The sequence below is a fragment of the Macrotis lagotis genome, chromosome 4 (assembly GCF_037893015.1).
Source record: "Macrotis lagotis isolate mMagLag1 chromosome 4, bilby.v1.9.chrom.fasta, whole genome shotgun sequence".
NCBI lineage: Eukaryota > Metazoa > Chordata > Mammalia > Peramelemorphia > Peramelidae > Macrotis > Macrotis lagotis.
The window spans coordinates 161,183,286-161,199,973 of NC_133661.1; the positions used below are offsets into that span (position 1 = coordinate 161,183,286).

The following is a 16,688-nucleotide window of genomic DNA, read 5'->3' on the forward strand; positions in this document are numbered from 1 at the left end:
CCTGGCCCCATGATCCTGGGCAGGCCTTCCAATCCCAGCCCCTTGCAAGAAGTAAGAAAGAAAATGTGTTATATCTGACCAGTCTCCCCCTGTGGTCCATCCTCTCCTCCTTCATTCACATCCCCACCTCTTCCCCCCATCTCCCCTCTCTCCTTCTTACTCCAGATGTCTATATCCCCTTGAGTATATATGTTGTTTCCTCTCCTAGCCACCTCTGATGAGAGCAAAAGATTCCCTCATTCCCCCTTGCCTTCCCCCCTTCCATATCACTGCAATAGCTAATTGTAATAAAGAAAAATCTTATATGAAATATCTTGCCCTATTTCCCCTCTCCTTTTTCTTTCTCCCATTACATTTCCCTTTTTTCTATTGACTCCATTTTTACACCATTTTCAAATTCAGCTTTCTCCTGTGCTTCAACTATAAAAGCTCCTTCTATCTGCTCTGTTAACTGAGAAGGTTCATATGAGTATTATCAATGTCATTTTTCTATACAGGAATACATGTATAGTTTATCATCAAGTCCCTCATATCTTCCCCTTCTCCTCCAATCTCTATGTTTCACCTGAGTCCTCTATTTGAAGATCAAACCTTCTGTTCAGCTCTGTCCATTCCAACAGGAACATTTGAAATTCCCCTGGTTCATTGAAAGTCCATCTTTTTCCCTGGAAGAGGACATTCAGTTTTGCTGGGTAGTTCATTATCGGTTGCATTCTAAGCTCTTTTGCCTTCAGGTATATTATATTCCAAGCCCTACAAGCTTTTAATGTAGTTGCTGCTAAGTTCTGTGAGATCCTTATTGCAGCTCCATGGTATTTGAATTTTGTCCTTCTGGCTGCTTGTAATATTTTCTCTTTGACTTGGGAGTTCTGGAACTTGGCTGTAATATTCCTGGGGGTTATTTTTTTGGGATCTCTTTCTCAGGGGGATTGGTGGATTCTCTCCTTTTCTATTTTTCCCTCTGCTTCTAGGATATCAGGGCAATTTTCCTATAGTAATTCTTTGAAAATGATGTCAAGGCTCTTTTCCTTATCATGACTTTCAGGTATTACAGTAATTTTTAAATTATCTTTCTTAAATCTGTTTTCCATATCAGTTGTTTTTTCAATGAGATGTTTCACATTTTCTTCTAATTTTTCATTCTTTTGGTTTTGAAGCATTGATTCCTGATTTCTTGAAAATTCATCAGTCTCCCTGAGTTGTATTCATTGTCTGAAGGATTTGTTTTCCTCAGAGAGCTTTTTTATCTCTTTTTCCATCTGGCCAATTCTGCTTTTTAAAACATTCTTCTCCTCAATAACTTTTTGAACTGTTTTATCCATTTGACCTAAGCTGGTTTTTAGCATGCTATTTTCTTCAGCATTTTTTTTTGATTTCCTTGACTAAGCTGCTGACTTCATTTTCATGTTTTTCCTGCATCTCTCTCATTTATTTTCCCAGTTTTTCTTCTAATTCCCTCATTTGATTTGATTTTCTTTTTTTAGGTTTTTGCAAGCAAACAGGGTTAGGTGGCTTGCCCAAGGCCACACAGCTAGGCAATTATTAAATGTCTGAGACCAGATTTGAACCCAGGTATTCCTGACTCCAAGGCCGGTGCTTTATCCACTACGCCACCTAGCCACCCCCCGTCATTTGATTTTCAAAGTCTTTTTTTGAACTCTGTCATAGCCTGAGCCCAATTTCTGTTGTTCTTGGAGTCTTTAGATGCAGGAGCTTGTGCTTTCTCATCTTCAGACTGAGTGTTTTGATCCTTCTTGGGCTCACAGTCAAAATATTTCTCAGTGGTGTTCCTCTTGTTTCTCTGCTTGCTAATTTTCCCAGCCATAGCCTGTTTTTGGGCTGCTTCCTGAGCTTTTGGGGCACTCCCACAAGGGTCTCAGTGTGAGAGGCTCTGTCTTCCCTCCTGGTCTGTGAATGACCATATGTACCCCCCTCTGCCATGGGGCTGAGGTGGGGGGGCCTGCTCTTCTATGGGGGGGCCTAGACTGCAATCAGGATCTGAATGTGGTCAGAACCCCAGAGTCCTGTTCCAGGGGCAGAGGACAGAGCTCGGCAGTCTCTCTCTCTTTACTCCCCTCCCTAGGTTCAATGTGCTTCTGCCCTGGGGGCTCCTGCTTACTGGCTCTGCCTGCTTCTGTTTCCTGGATTGGGACTGCTGCTCTGCTAGCTGTGTGCCCTGAGGGCTGGGCTTCATGTGCTTGCTCTGGCAGAGGTCCTCCGCTGTTCCCTCAATTTGTGCCTGGTGCTTCCCCAGGGTGTAGGTCAGGAAGCTCCCCTGTTGCTGGGAGCCGAGACTCCCAGCATCCTGGGACTGCCTCCAGGAGGCTGAAGTTCTTTCGTTCTGGTGGACCACCCCTCTAGCGGGCCACCCCTCCCACCCCAGGGAGCAGAGCCTTTCTGCTCTTTTCCAGTTTACCTTGAGTAGGAGAACTGCCTCACTGGGTCCCTTTGTGGGTTCTGTCTCTTGAAAATTTAGTTAGAGTCCTTAGTTTAGAAGTTTTATGAGAGAGCAACCAAGACAGGATCTGCTCTTGTAGCCATCTTGGCTTCGCCCCTGGTAAAGCCCTTTGTAAACCTTAAATCACATCTTTATTATTATTATTATTATCATTATTATTATTATTATTATTATTATTATTATTACTGTTCCCCAAAACAAACAAAATCAAAAATACTTCTGAAATGACCATCTTTCTCAGTAACAATAGATAATGTGTATATAGCACTTATAGGTTTGAAAAGCACTTTACAAATATGATCTCATAATCCTCACAACAACCCTGGAAAGCTAGGTGTTAGTATTCCCTCTCTACCGTATTATCTAACATCCAACCCCACTGGACTATGGTGCTTATGGCCACAGCTGACTTTGGAGCATTACTTTTTGTCAATTCAATTCAACAAATAAATATTTAGTACCTATGATGTACAAGAAACTAGAGGGTAACAGAGGAAAGGGAAGAGGACCATATGTCTTTTCTTGCATTACAATGGTACAAAAGTCCCAGAGGAGTACTTTAAAAAGTTGACTGTCCTTTCTCCTCCCTATGCTTTGTACCAAATCAGGAGATAGGAAAACCAAAATTAAACACAAGTTGAGAACTGATATGTGGGAATCCAGACAGTCAAGGACTTAAGGGAATTAATCAATCAATCAATAGGCATTTATTAGGGGCTTATAGGGTACCAGGAAGTATGCTACATTCTAGAAATACAGAAACAAAAGAGAAGTCCTTGTCCTCATGGAATTTTCATTTTAATGGGAGAAGCATAACAAGCATAATACACACATAGTTATATGCAAAGTCTATGAAAAGCAGATATAAGGTGACCTTGGTAGGAAGTTTGGCCCTGGAAGGAAGCCTCTAGGAGGCAGAGCAGTGAAAAAGTATGAGATGGGACTGTAGAGGAGTAATGGGTAAAAAAAAATGGGTAAAAAAAGAATTATATTTTAGAAAGTTAGGATGATATTAGATTGTGAAGAACTTTAAATGCCAAAGGAGTTTATATTTGATCCTAGAGTTAACAGGGTGGCATTAGACATTTTTGAGTAGGGAGATGACTTGGAATATGTCATCTTTAAGAAAATTCGAAAGAAAATCATGTTGATGGCAGTATGGAGGATCAATAGAATAGTAAGGACTTGAGGCGGAGTTAAAAGGGAAGGGTGAAGAAGTCCTGGACTAGGGAGATTGTGAGGAGAGGAAAAAAGGACTGTGCAAGAGTATTGAATAGGTAGAAGCAACAATATTTGACAACTAGTTGTATTGGTGAGGAAAGCAAAAGTGAGAAATCAAATGAATCAAATTGTCATAAAATTACTTCTCAATTTTGAATCCTTAGTAAACGTTATGTCCTCTCCCCAGCCTGTTTCAATTCAATCAGTAATGATTCCTAAGAACCTAGAACAGTGAACATCAAAGACTTGGATCATTTTAGTGCTAAAAAAGGTCTTAGAGTGAGGCTTTGTTCCTTTTTTCTTTTCTGTTCAACCTAACATAAGAATTTCTATTATTCTACACTCATGGTCTATCCAGATCCTTCTTCTGTATCTGACAATGACGCCAAAAGATATATCATGGAAAGATATTGAGTTATCTTCCTTCATATCAAGTCAAGTCAGCAAGCATTCTAAAGTGCCTACTATGTGGTAGGTTTATGGTCATTGCTGGATATAGAAAGACAAAAACACTTCGGTGCCCTTTAGGATCATACAATTTAATGAGGAGACAACATACAAACATTTGTGAACATATAAGATATATACAGAGTAAATGGGAGATGATCTGAGAGGATAAGTCTTCATGTAGAAGGTGGGTCTTAAACTGAGACTCAAAGGATACCAGAAAAACCTTCCAGGTGGAAATGACAAAGGAGCGGATTCCAAGCTTGATGGAGAGTCAGAAAATTTCCAGAGGTCAGAGATGAAGTGTTTTTTGTTGCAAACAGCAAAGAAACCATTTTCACTGAATTTGTTGACCACATGTGATGGGGGGAGTGGAGAAGTAAGGTCTAAGAATATTGGAAAGGTTGGGCTTAAACTGAGGATTTTATATTTAGTGCTGGATATAATTGGGAGCCTCTGGGATTTATTGAATAGGAAAATAATATGGTCACACTAATGCATTAAGATGATAATTTTCACAGTTGAGTGGAGAATGATCTAGAGTAGATGAGACTTGAAGCAGGGAGGTCAACCAGTGGGCTATTGAGATAGTCTAGGCTTGGTGATAAAGACATGTCTCAGGTTGTTGGCAGTATTAGAGAAGAAAAAAGGAGTGTATACAAGCATTACTAGAGTTGACAAGACTTAGCAATACACAGGATATTGGTATGAGAGGAAAGGAGAAGTCAAGGAAAACACCTAAGTTACTGGGAAGGTGCTATTCTTAGTAGTAACAGAGAAATTTGGAAGAGGAAAAGGTTTTTTGGGGAAAGATAATGAGTTCAGTTTTGGACTTGTTGAGTTTAAGATATCAATGAGATATACAGTCCAAGATGTCCAGTAGTGAGTTAGACAAGTGATCCAGACAGAGTTTGTGCTAAATAAGTAGATCTGAGAATCATATAATTGAATCCTTGGAAGCTGTTGGGATAGGAAAGAAGAGAACACCAAGTACAGAACCTTGGGGAACTTGTTTGGTTAGTGGGCATGACCTGTATTAAGATCCAGCAAAGGAGACTGAGAGGTTGGAAGAGAGGAGAAAGCAGTGTCATAAAAATCAAGACAGAAAAAAGTATAAAGGAGAAAAAAAAATGATCAATAATATCAGAGACTGGGGAGAGGTCAAGAAGGATGAGAATTAGAAAAAGGCTGCAAGATTTGGAGTTTAAGAGATTGTTGGTTCCTTTAGAGAGGGCATTTTCAGTTGAATGAGGAGGTTGGAAGCCAGACTGCAGAGAGTTTAGAAGAGTGAGAGGAAAGGAAGAGAGACATGAATTATAGTGACCTCATGGAATTTAGCCAAGAAATGGAGGAGAGAGATAGAATGATGGATTGGGGGAGTGTATGAATCAATTGAGATATTTTTTAGAGTGGGAGAGACATGGGGATATTTGTAGGCAGTAGGGAAGTGACTAGTATATAGGGAGAAACTGAAAATTAAAGACTGGGGATGGTGGGGAGGGAAATTTTCTGGACAGTTCAGGATAGAATGCGGTGATTTGTATATGAGACAAGAGACCACCTCTTTATGTCAAATAGGGTGAAGAAGCAGATAATGGTGAAAAGTGTTCAAATGATTTGAAAGGAGTAGGAGGGTAAAAGAGGTAGCTCTCAGCAAATGACCTGATTTTTTTTTTCAGTAAAATATGAGTAAAAGTTCTTAGTTGAGAGAGTGGGTAAGGAGGGGCTGTGGGAGGTTTGAGGTGATTTGCAGGATGTAAAAAAGTTCAGAAAAGTCAAGATGATGGTAAATCTATTTGGGAGGCCTATAAAAGTTTTACCTTGCTGCATTGAGGGCCCAATTAAGAATATATAAAATAAATTTCTAGTGGGTCAAGTCTGCATATTAACCTTACAAATTATGCATAATTCTCATAATAATTCTCTCTTAAGGAAGTCAAAACATATGCCCATATTAGTATAATAGAGACAAGTGCCTTAAGATCTGCCAGCTGCTGTAGGAATTCAGGATACTGAATTCCTACAGCAAAATATTTCTTGCTTTTAATTGTTATGACTCAAGATTCAAGTGTAGGAGTAGTTGAGAGAAGAGTTATACTTAGGCAAGTGTTCCAGAATTTGGTGAATGACTACATTTACACAATTAGTGATTTTATAAGTTTTGTTTTTTGGAAGCTTGAAGAATCTTAATCTTTTGAGACTTTCTTATAAAATAACACCTGTTTTTTTGATTATTTTTGTTTCCCTTTCCAATCTGTTGTGAGGCACTTACTTGCTGTGAGACTCTGGGCAAGTCACTTAATCCTGTTTGCCTCAGTTTCCTCATTTGTGAAGAATGAACTGGAGAAGGATTGGAAAACAAGTCTAATATCTTTGCCAGAAAAACCCCAAATGGGGTCATGAAGTCAGATATGACTGAAACAACAGAACATCAACAGCAAAAGAATTATTATATTATCCTAAATTATTTAGAAAGATTTTTATGTCCCTTTCATGTTGTAATTCTTAGCTAAGCACCCTAAATTTTAAAAGACTAGCTTAACATTTTTATTATTTCTTAATTTTATTATTATTTTATAATATACAGACATCATAGAATCTCATAGTTTCAGAGTTCCAAAGTTATCTACAGGGTTATCTATTCTAACTCAAAAAATACATAATGTGAAGTTATTCAATCTTTTCTTGAAGTCCTGGAGAACCAACTCCCCATGCAAGATAACCCATTCTGCTTTTTGGAAAGCTGTAACAGTTTAATTTTTTCCTTAAATCAAATCTAAATTTGCTTCATTTCAGTTTCCATTTATTGTTCCTAATTCTTACTATTATCTTGCATTTGCCTATATTGAAATTTATCTGCTACTTTTTTGCTCAATTATAACCACTTTATAAAATCTTCTTCCATTTGTTCTAATCTACTTATTTCACTATGTCGGGAAAAAACACCTTAGTATCATTTAATTTGGTTCAGCAAATATTCATTAAATATCTAATATGTACAAGGAGAAAGACAGTATGGCATGAGGGGAAGAGAGAATCAGAATGATCTGTTGACCATGTGACACTCTCTTTAAGTCTCTCAACCTCTCAGTGTTCCAGATAGCCCTCTAAGACTTATAGAGGAGTTTTTGATTTGTGTCTGGGACACTAGTTTCTACCAAGGAATTCCCTATACTAAAGAAGTCACAAGTCTAGCCCAGAAATGAGCTAGGCACTGGGAATAATATTAAGATCAAAATGAAACAGTTTCTGCCCTCATTGGAGCTTATATTCTTCTGAAGCATAGCATATGTGAATAAATAAATACAAGATCTTTTATTTTTTATTTTTTATTTTTTAGTGTGTTACCCTTCTCTCTTAAGGAAGTCAAAACATATACCCATATTAGTATAATAGAGACAATGTGATGAGTGCCTTAAGATCTGCCAACTGCTGTAGGAATTCAGGATACTGAATTCCTACAGCAAAACATTTCTTACTTTTAATTGTTATGACTCAAGATTCAAGTGTAGGAGTAGTTGAGTTTCTTTTTTTTGCATTTTTTATTAAAGATATTTTTTATTAAAGATATTATTTGAGTTTTACAATTTTCCCCAATCTTGCTTCCTTCCACCCACCCCACCCCACAGATAACACTCTGTCAGTCTTTACTTTGTTTCCATGTTGTACCTTGATCCAAATTGGGTGTGATGAGAGAGAAATCATATCCTTAAAGAGAACAGAATTCTCAGAGGTAACCAGATCAGACAATAAGATATCTGTTTTTTTTTCCCAAATTAAAGGGAATAGACCTTGTTCTTTGTTCAAACTCCGCAGCTCCTTATCTGGATACAGATGGTACTCTCCTTTGCAGACAGCCCAAAATTGTTCCCAATTGTTCCACTGATGGAATGAGCAAGTCCTTGAAGGTTGAACATCACTCCCATGTTGCTGTTAGGGTGTACAGTGTTTTTCTGGTTCTGCTCATCTCACTCAGCATCAGTTCATGGAAATCCCTCCAGGTTTCCCTGAAATCCCGTCCCTCCTGGTTTCTAATAGAGCAATAGTGTTCCATGACATACATATACCACAGTTTGCTAAGTAATTCCCCAATTGAAGGACATTTACTAGATTTCCAATTCTTTGCCTCCACAAACAGGGCTGCCATAAATATTTTTGTACAAGTAATGTTTTTACCCTTTTTCCTCATCTCTTCAGGGTGTAGACCCAGTAGTGGTATTGCTGGGTCAAAGGGTATGCATATTTTTGTTGCCCTTTGGGCATAGTTCCAAATAGCTCTCCAGAAGGGTTGGATGAGTTCACAGCTCCACCAACAGTGTAATAGTGTCCCAGATTTCCCACATCCCTTCCAACAATGATCATTATCCTTCCTGGTCATACTGGCCAATCTGAGAGGTGTGAGGTGGTACCTCAGAGAAGCTTTAATTTGTATCTCTCTGATAATTAATGATTTAGAGCATTTTTTCATATGGCTATGGATTGCTTTGATCTCCTCATCTGTAAATTGCCTTTGCACATACTTTGACCATTTGTCAATTGGGGAATGGCCTTTTGTTTTAAAACTATGACTCAGTTCTCTGTATATTTTAGAAATGAGTCCTTTGTCAGAATCATTAATTGTAAAGATTGTTTCCCAGTTTACTACTTTTCTTTTGATCTTGATTACATTGTTTTTATCTGTGCAAAAGCTTTTTAATGTAATCGAAATCATCTAATTGGTTTTTAGTGATGTTCTCCAACTCTTCCTTAGTCATAAACTGTTCCCCTTTCCATAGATCTGACAGGTAGACTAGTCCTTGATCTTCTAATTTGCTTATAGTATTGTTTTTTTATGTCTGTGTCCTGTAACCATTTGGATCTTATCTTGGTAAAGGGTGTGAGGTGTTGGTCTAATCTAAGTTCCAATTATCCCAGCAGTTTTTATCAAAGAGGGAGTTTTTATCCCAGTGGCCGGACTCTTTGGGTTTATCAAGCAGCAGATCACTATAATCCTCTCCTGCTTTTACACCTAGTCTATTCCACTGGTCTACCACTCTATTTCTTAGCCAATATCAAACAGTTTTGATGACTGATGCTTTATAATATAATTTTAGATCAGGTAGTGCTAAGCCACCTTCATTTGCATTTTTTTCATTAAGCTCCTGGCAATTCTTGACTTTTTATTTCTCCATATGAATTTACTTACAATTTTTTTCTAACTCATTAAAGTAATTTTTTTGGAATTTTGATTGGTAGGGCACTAAACAGTTAGTTTAGTTTTGGTAGAATTGTCATTTTTATTATATTAGCTATCCCTATCCATGAGCAGTTGATATTTGCCCAGTTATTTAAATCTGATTTAATTTGTGTGAGAAGTGTTTTATAATAGTTTTCAAAAAGATTCTGAGTCTGTCTTGGCAAATAGACTCCCAAATATTTTACACTGTCTGAGGTTATTTTCAATGGGATTTCTCTTTCTAGCTCTTCCTGCTGTTTCTTGCTAGACATATAATAGAAAAGTTGAGGATTTATGGGGGTTTATTTAATGACCTGCAACTTTGCTAAAATGGCTAATTGTTTCCAGTAGTTTTTTAGATGATTTCTTGGGATTCTCTAGGTAGACCATCATGTCATCTGCAAAGAGTGAGAGTTTTGTCTCTTCCTTCCCAATTCTGATTCCCTCAATATCTTTTTCTTCTCTAATTGCTGATGCTAACATTTCTAATACAATATTGAATAGTAGTGGTGATAATGGGCACCCTTGTTTGACCCCTGAACTTATTGGGAATGCCGCTAGCCTCTCCCCATTGAATATAATGCTTGTTGATGGTTTCAGATAGATACTGCTAATTATTTTAAGGAACAGTCCATTTATTCCTACACTCTCTAGTGTTTGTAATAGGAATGGATGCTGTATTTTGTCAAAAGATTTTTTCAGCATCTATTGATATGATCATATGATTTCTGATAGGTTTGTTATTGATATAATTGAGTATACTAACAGTTTTCCTAATATTGAACCAACCCTGCATTCCTGGAATAAATCCTACTTGATCATAATGTATTATCCTAGTGATGACTTGTTGTAGTCGTTTTGCTAAGTTTTTATTTAGGATTTTTGCATCTATATTCATCAGGGAAATAGGTCTATAATTTTCTTTCTCTGTTTTAACTCTTCCTGGTTTAGGTAACAGTACCATATTGGTTTCATAGAAAGAGTTAGGCAGAGTTCCATCTTTCCCTATTTTTTCAAAGAGTTTATATAGGATTGGAACCAATTGTTCCTTAAATGTTTGGTAGAATTCACTTATGAATCCATCAGGCCCTGGAGATTTTTTTTAGGGAGTTCAGTAATGGCTTGTTGAATTTCTTTTTCTGAGATAGGGTTGTTTAGGTATTTAATCTCTTCTTCATTTAACCTGGGCAACTTATATTTTTGTAAATATTCATCCATTTCACTTAGATTATCAAATTTATTGGCATAGAGTTGGGCAAAATAATTTCGAATTATTACTTTAATTTCCCCCCCCCTTTTCTGGTGAGTTCACCTTTTTCATTTATAATACTAGCAATGTGGTTTTCTTCTTGCTTTTTTTAAATCAAATTGACCAGAGGTTTATCAATTTTATTGGTTTTTTCATAATACCAACCTTTGGTTTTATTTATTAATTCAATAGTTTTTTTGCTTTCGATTTTATTAATTTTTCCTGTAATTTTTAAAATTTCTAATTTGGTATTTGATTGGGGATTTTTGATTTGTTCTTTCTCTAATTTTTTTAGTTGCATGTTTAGTTCATTGATTTCCTCTTTCTCCAATTTATTCATATAAGCATTTAGAGCTATAATATATCCCCTGGGAGTTGCTTTGAATGAATCCCATAGGTTTTGGTATGTTGTTTCATTATTATCATTATCTAGGATAAAATGATTAATTCTTTCTATAATTTTTTTTGGTCCACTCATTTTTTAAAATGAGGTTATTCAGTTTCCAATTTGCTCTGGGTCTATATCTCCTTGGCCCAGTATTGCATATGACTTTTATTGCATTGTGATCTGAGAAAGATGTATTCACTATTTCTGTCTTTCTGTAGTTGATCATTAGGTTTTTATGTCCTAGTACATGGTCAATTTTTGTATAAGTTCCATGTACTGCAGAGAAAAAGGTATATTCCTTTCTATCCCCATTCAGTTTTCTCCATAAGTCTACCATTTACCTCCCTAATTTCTTTCTTGTTTGTTTTATGATTTGATTCATCTAGATCTGATAGCAGGAGGTTGATGTCTCCTACTAGTAGAGTTTTGGTGTCTATGTCTTCCTGTAATTCTTTCAGCTTCTCCTCTAAGAATTTGGGTGCTGTCCCACTGGGTGCATATCCATTCAATATTTAAATGATTTTATTGTCTATGGTACCTTTTAGGAGGATAAAGTTTCCTTCCTTATCTCTTTTAATGCTATCTATTTTTACTGCTGCTTTGTCTGAGATAAGGATTGCTACCCCTGGTTTTTTTTACTTCAGCTGAAGCAAAATATATTTTGCTCCAACCTTTTACCTTTACTCTATATGTATCTCTCTACTTCAAATGAGTTTCTTGTAGGCAGCATATTGTAGGATTCTGGTTTTTAATCCACTCTGCTATTTGCTTACGTTTTAAGGGAGAGTTCATCCCTTTCACATTCAAGGTTATGATTACTAATTCTTTATTGCCCTCTGTGCTATCTTCCCTCTGTTTGTATTTTTCCCCCTTTTATACATATTCCCCAGTATTTTGTTTTTGAATACCACCCCCTTCAGTGTTTGCCCTCCTATATTACACCCTCCCCTTTCTTTCCCCTTTCCCTTTTTTCCTTTTCCCTTCCCTTCCTTTTGTTATTTCCCCTTATTTCCCCCACTCCCCTTCCCTTTCTCCGTCCCCCCCTCCCCTTTTCCCCTTTTAATACTTGAGAGGTTAGATGTTTTATAAGTTAACTGAGTATGTGTAGGTTGACTTATATCCAAGTCTGATGAGAAGAAGTTTCAGGTGTTTCTCCTCTGCTCCCTTCTTCCCCTCTATTACCTTGGGTTTTTTTGTACCTCTTAGTGTAATGAGATTTGTCCCATTCAATCCCCTCCCTCCTCCCGTCTCTTTTCTGTTCCCCTTTTTAGGGAGGTAGTGTATTTTTTTAGATCATTCTATCTAGGTCATAGAAAATTCTGAGTGTCTGTCCCTTCTAGTTCAGTATATTCTATTGGATAGAGTCAAAATTCCTGAGAGTTATTAGAGTCTTTCTCCCAAGTGGGGTTAAAGCCAGTTACATCCCATTAGATAGCAGTCTCATGGATAGGCCATGGATGTCCATCATTTCTGGCTAGGTATATTCTCTCTGTTACAGTTACATTTCTCAGGATTTATGAGTCTCTTCCCCCCGCCCCATGCTGGAATATAGCCAGTTTCAACTTACTGGATTGCATTTTTTTCCTTTTACTGCCCCCCCCCTCCCTTTTTTTACCTTTTCATGTGTCTCTTGAACCTCCTGTTTTATGTACAAATTTTCTGTTTAGCTCTGGTCTTTTCATCAGAAATTTTTGGAATTCTCCCATTTCGTTAAATGTCCATCTTTTTCCCTGGAGGAGAAGACTCAGCTTTGCAGGAAAGTAGATTCTTGGCTGCATTCCAAGCTCCCGTGCTCTTCAAAATATCTCGTTCCAGGCCCTTCAATCCCTTAAAGTTGATGCAGCCAGGTCCTGCGTGATCCTTACTGTGGCTCCTTGATATTTAAATTGTTTCTTTCTGGCTGCTTGCAGGATTTTCTCTTTTATCTGATAGTTCTGGAGTTTGGCCACAACATTCCTTGGTGTTTTCATTTTAGCATCTTTTTCTGGTGGGGATCGATGTACTATTTCAATAACTACTTTGCCCTCTGATTCCATGATGTCAGGGCAGTTTTCCATCACTAGATCCTGTAATATTAAGTCCAGGCTTTTTTTCTCTTCAATGTTTTCAGGAAGGCCTATAATTTTCAGGTTGCCCCTCCTCAATCTAGTCTCGAGGTCAGTGGTTTTGTTGATGAGGTATTTTACATTTGCTTCTATTGTTTCTATTTTTTGATTTTGTTTAACTGACTCTTGCTGTCTCATGGAGTCATTAGTTTCTGTAGACTCTGTTCTTTTTTGGGGGGGGAGGAGTTTTCTTCATTAACCTTTTGCAACTCCTTTTCCAATTGGTCAATTCTACTTTTGAAAGAGCTTTCTGTTTGACCAATTGAGGTTTTGAGAGAATTAATTTCTTTTTGCATTTGCTCATTTGAGGAACTGATTTATTATCCTTTTGTGTTTGTCCAATTGTACTTTCTAAGGTTTTGTTTTCTTGTTGCAAGGTATTAATTGTCTCTCCCAAATTTTTAAGCTCCTTCCTTATTTCTTCAAGGAAGTCTTTCTGTGCTGGAGACCAGATTGTATTCTCCTCAGAGGTTCCAGGTGTCTCTGAGTTGGGATCTTTCCCTTCCAGGAAGTTTTCCATGGATCCACCTTTCCACTGACCCTTCTTCATTATGCTAAGACCTTGAGTTGGGGGGGGGGCTGGTTCACCTGGGCTTGGGGTCTCTAAAGGCTTTACTGGGTGTAGTTTCTCTGGATGGCCAGTAGGAGGTGCTGGTTACCCTCTCTGGAGTGTCTGTGACCTTGGTTGAGAGGCCTTCTCCCTTTCCCTGAAGGGAGGAGTTGGAGCTATTGAATTCTTTTGCCTTCAATCAATGGTGGGCCGTACCCTGGCCTGAGGTCATTCCTTAGCTGGGCTGGTTCTTTTGCTCACACACCTGGGCCTGAGGCAGAAGTAATTTGCAATTGTTTGTTTTGGAGGAGGCCTCAGTGCAATGGAGGGGTGGACTCAGAGTTTCTCAGACCCAAGGAGCCCAGGGATGGCATCCACAGCTCTCCTGCCCCAGACCTCTCCCCGCAGCCCCTTCCCCAAGCTCCAGGGGGACAGCACCAACACCAGCGCCTCTGCTTCCCCATGGACCCAAGCCCCCTTTGTACAGCCCTCAGACTCCTGGTTCCAATTCGGCTGTTAATCTGGCTGATCCCAGGCTGCTCTTCCCTCAGAGCCCAGACTCACTTGCAGGTACTCAGCCAAGGCTGCTGCGGGAGACAAATCCTGAGGTAGATTTTCCTCTCCTGGCTTTTCTTTCTAGGTTTCCTGGTTCGGATTTCTTTTAAGACATTTGCTTCATGTGATAGATGGGGAAGAGATCAGGAGACTTAGAATTGTGCCTGTCTTCTTTCTGCCATCTTGGCCAGAAGATACAAGATCTTTTAAAGAAAGAGAGAGAGCTCTGACAGTTATGGTGAATTAAGGAAACCTTTAAATGGGAGGCAGTATCTGAAGTGAGACTTGAAGAAAATATAAGGATTTTGAGGGATAGAAGAAGAAAGTTCATTCTAGGCTTGCATATGTGTATGGAGAAAGTGCTAGAAGGTTGAATTTATGGAAAACTAAAAATTCAGAGTGACTAGAGTAAAGGGTTCATGAAGACAAACTTTGAAAAATAAACTGGAAAAACAGGTTGGTTACAGTTTTGGAGGATCTTATAATGCTAGACTGAGGAGTTTGTGTTTTATTTTAGAGACAATGAAGAACTTCTAAAGTGGTCTCTTTATAGGCCATGGACTGAATCCCATTGCTCTTTTATTTATCTTACTTTTCTTCTATTTCATTACTCAGAAGAAGAGAAGAGGAAATGCAATATCTTTGCTATTTTAAATTATCTTTCATAAAGGTCTGGGATAAGAAAATTGAAATTATTAAGATAGAGGGTCCATTGCATTTTGTATATATAGTTATATATAGTTGTTATATGTAGTCAGATATTCACCATTAGGGAAGAGTAGGATTGGTTATGTATTGGATAGAGATTTATCAAAGTTCAGAAAAAGTTTAATTGAAGAAAATATTTAAATAAAAACATTAACCAATACAATATTTCCTTGTCTGGCAATTTAAAAAACACAGCCTTATGAGACTTATTAGCTGTGTAAAATTTTGAAGATTATTGTTTATTTTTTAGTTACCAACAGGAATTACTCATGTATTTAGGAGAGATTTCAAAGAATTAACTATACAAAAAAAGAAGTACCTAAAATAAATAGAAGATTCATAATTAGGGACAAAAGTCAGCAAAGGATAAGAGGCTTGTTGTTGATAATCTGTAAGTATTCATTTAATATTTACTCTGTACCAGTCACTTTGCTAGGTAGATGCTAGACAAATAAAGGCATAAATGAAACAATTACTGCCCTCCATGAGCTTTTATTCTATAGAGGGAAACAATTTGTATACATGTAAATACAATTAAAATATATATTTCTGGGAAGAGACATTAGCAGCTTCAAGGATCAAGAAGAGGACTGATTTAGTAGGTCAAGCTTTGAAGGAAGCTATGGATTCTAAGAGGTGAAGATGAGGAGGCAGTGTGTAGTACTGCCATAGGACAGAGGGAAAGATATGAAGTATGGAATATCATGAGTGAGGAAGAGCAAGAAAGAGAATTTGGTTGAGCTGAAGAGTGTATAATTTACAATAGGCCTGCAATGGGGGATTGAAGCCAGATAATGAAGGGTTTTAAATATTAGAATTTGTATTTGAACCTATTAATAATAGGGATCCATGGGTGCTTTTCTGAGAAAGGGATTCTTATGCCAGACCTATGCTTTAGGAATTATACTGGTAGGCATGTGGTGAATGGATTGTTGAGTGGTGAGACATGAGGCCAATTAGGAGGTTATTTCAGCCTTGACAGGCAAGGTGATGACGTCTGAACTTTAGGGCTTGTGATATGAAAAGAGAGGTGGGATGGATATGGGAGACATTCTGAGGAGTAATTGACAAGACTTGGCCATTGATTGTGGGATAAGAGAGAGTGAGGAGTTGAAAAACATAATAGCAAGTTAGTGATGTGGAGCTGGAGTTCCAGAGAGATACCAGGACTTATTTACTTTGAGGAATCTCTTCATTGAAATGATAATTGATAAGCTAGCTTATCAAAAGAGTCAGCATAGAGAGAAGATCCTCCAGGATAGAATTTGTGCTATGTATGTATATGATGATTTAGCAGAGGGACAAAAGTTTAGAGATAGTATCTAATGAAAAAGGATGAGTTACTGTATCTTGATCTGCAGAGTGGTTAAGAAGGTTAGAAAGAGCATTGAGAAGCTATTGAATTTGGTAATTAAGAGACTAGAGGGAGCAGTTTGTGGGAATAATTCAATGAGATCATGAGTCAAATTATATGAGGATAAGTGTATAAGAGGAAAGGAAGTAGAGGCAATAATTATGGATAGCATTTTTTCTTAAGCTTTATATGACTTAGGATCCATCTAGGGATGGAAAGGATTTCCAGGTCCCCCTAGTCCAACTCTTTTCATTTTCTAGATGAGGAAATTGAGGACAAGAAAAGATAAGAGAGTTGCCCAAGGTCACAGAAGACAGTAAGCACCTTGGACAAGATGTAAACTCAGGTATTCTGACTCTAGAAGAGTTGCGATTTCTGCTGAACCAGAGTGTTTGGCAGTAAAAATGAGGAAGCATATAGGATGATAACTTTAGAGGA

At 37.8% G+C, this 16,688-nt stretch overlaps 1 protein-coding gene across 5 annotated transcripts in view; it reads left to right on the forward strand.

Annotated features, from left to right (window-relative positions):
- The window catches only part of LRRC49 (leucine rich repeat containing 49), a 221,103-nt gene that overhangs the window by 75,143 nt on the left and 129,272 nt on the right, over positions 1 to 16,688 (forward strand). Inside the window, exon 1 of one of the 5 annotated variants that reach the window (XM_074234533.1) lies at positions 13,833 to 14,241. The exons of 3 other annotated variants lie outside the window; for them this stretch is intronic. In XM_074234533.1, the coding sequence (XP_074090634.1) occupies positions 14,096 to 14,241 (146 nt within the window). In that variant the 5' untranslated portion in view covers positions 13,833 to 14,095. Of the gene's footprint in view, positions 1 to 13,832; positions 14,242 to 16,688 lie in introns of those variants that run through there. One more of the 5 variants, XM_074234531.1, reaches the window with a different exon arrangement.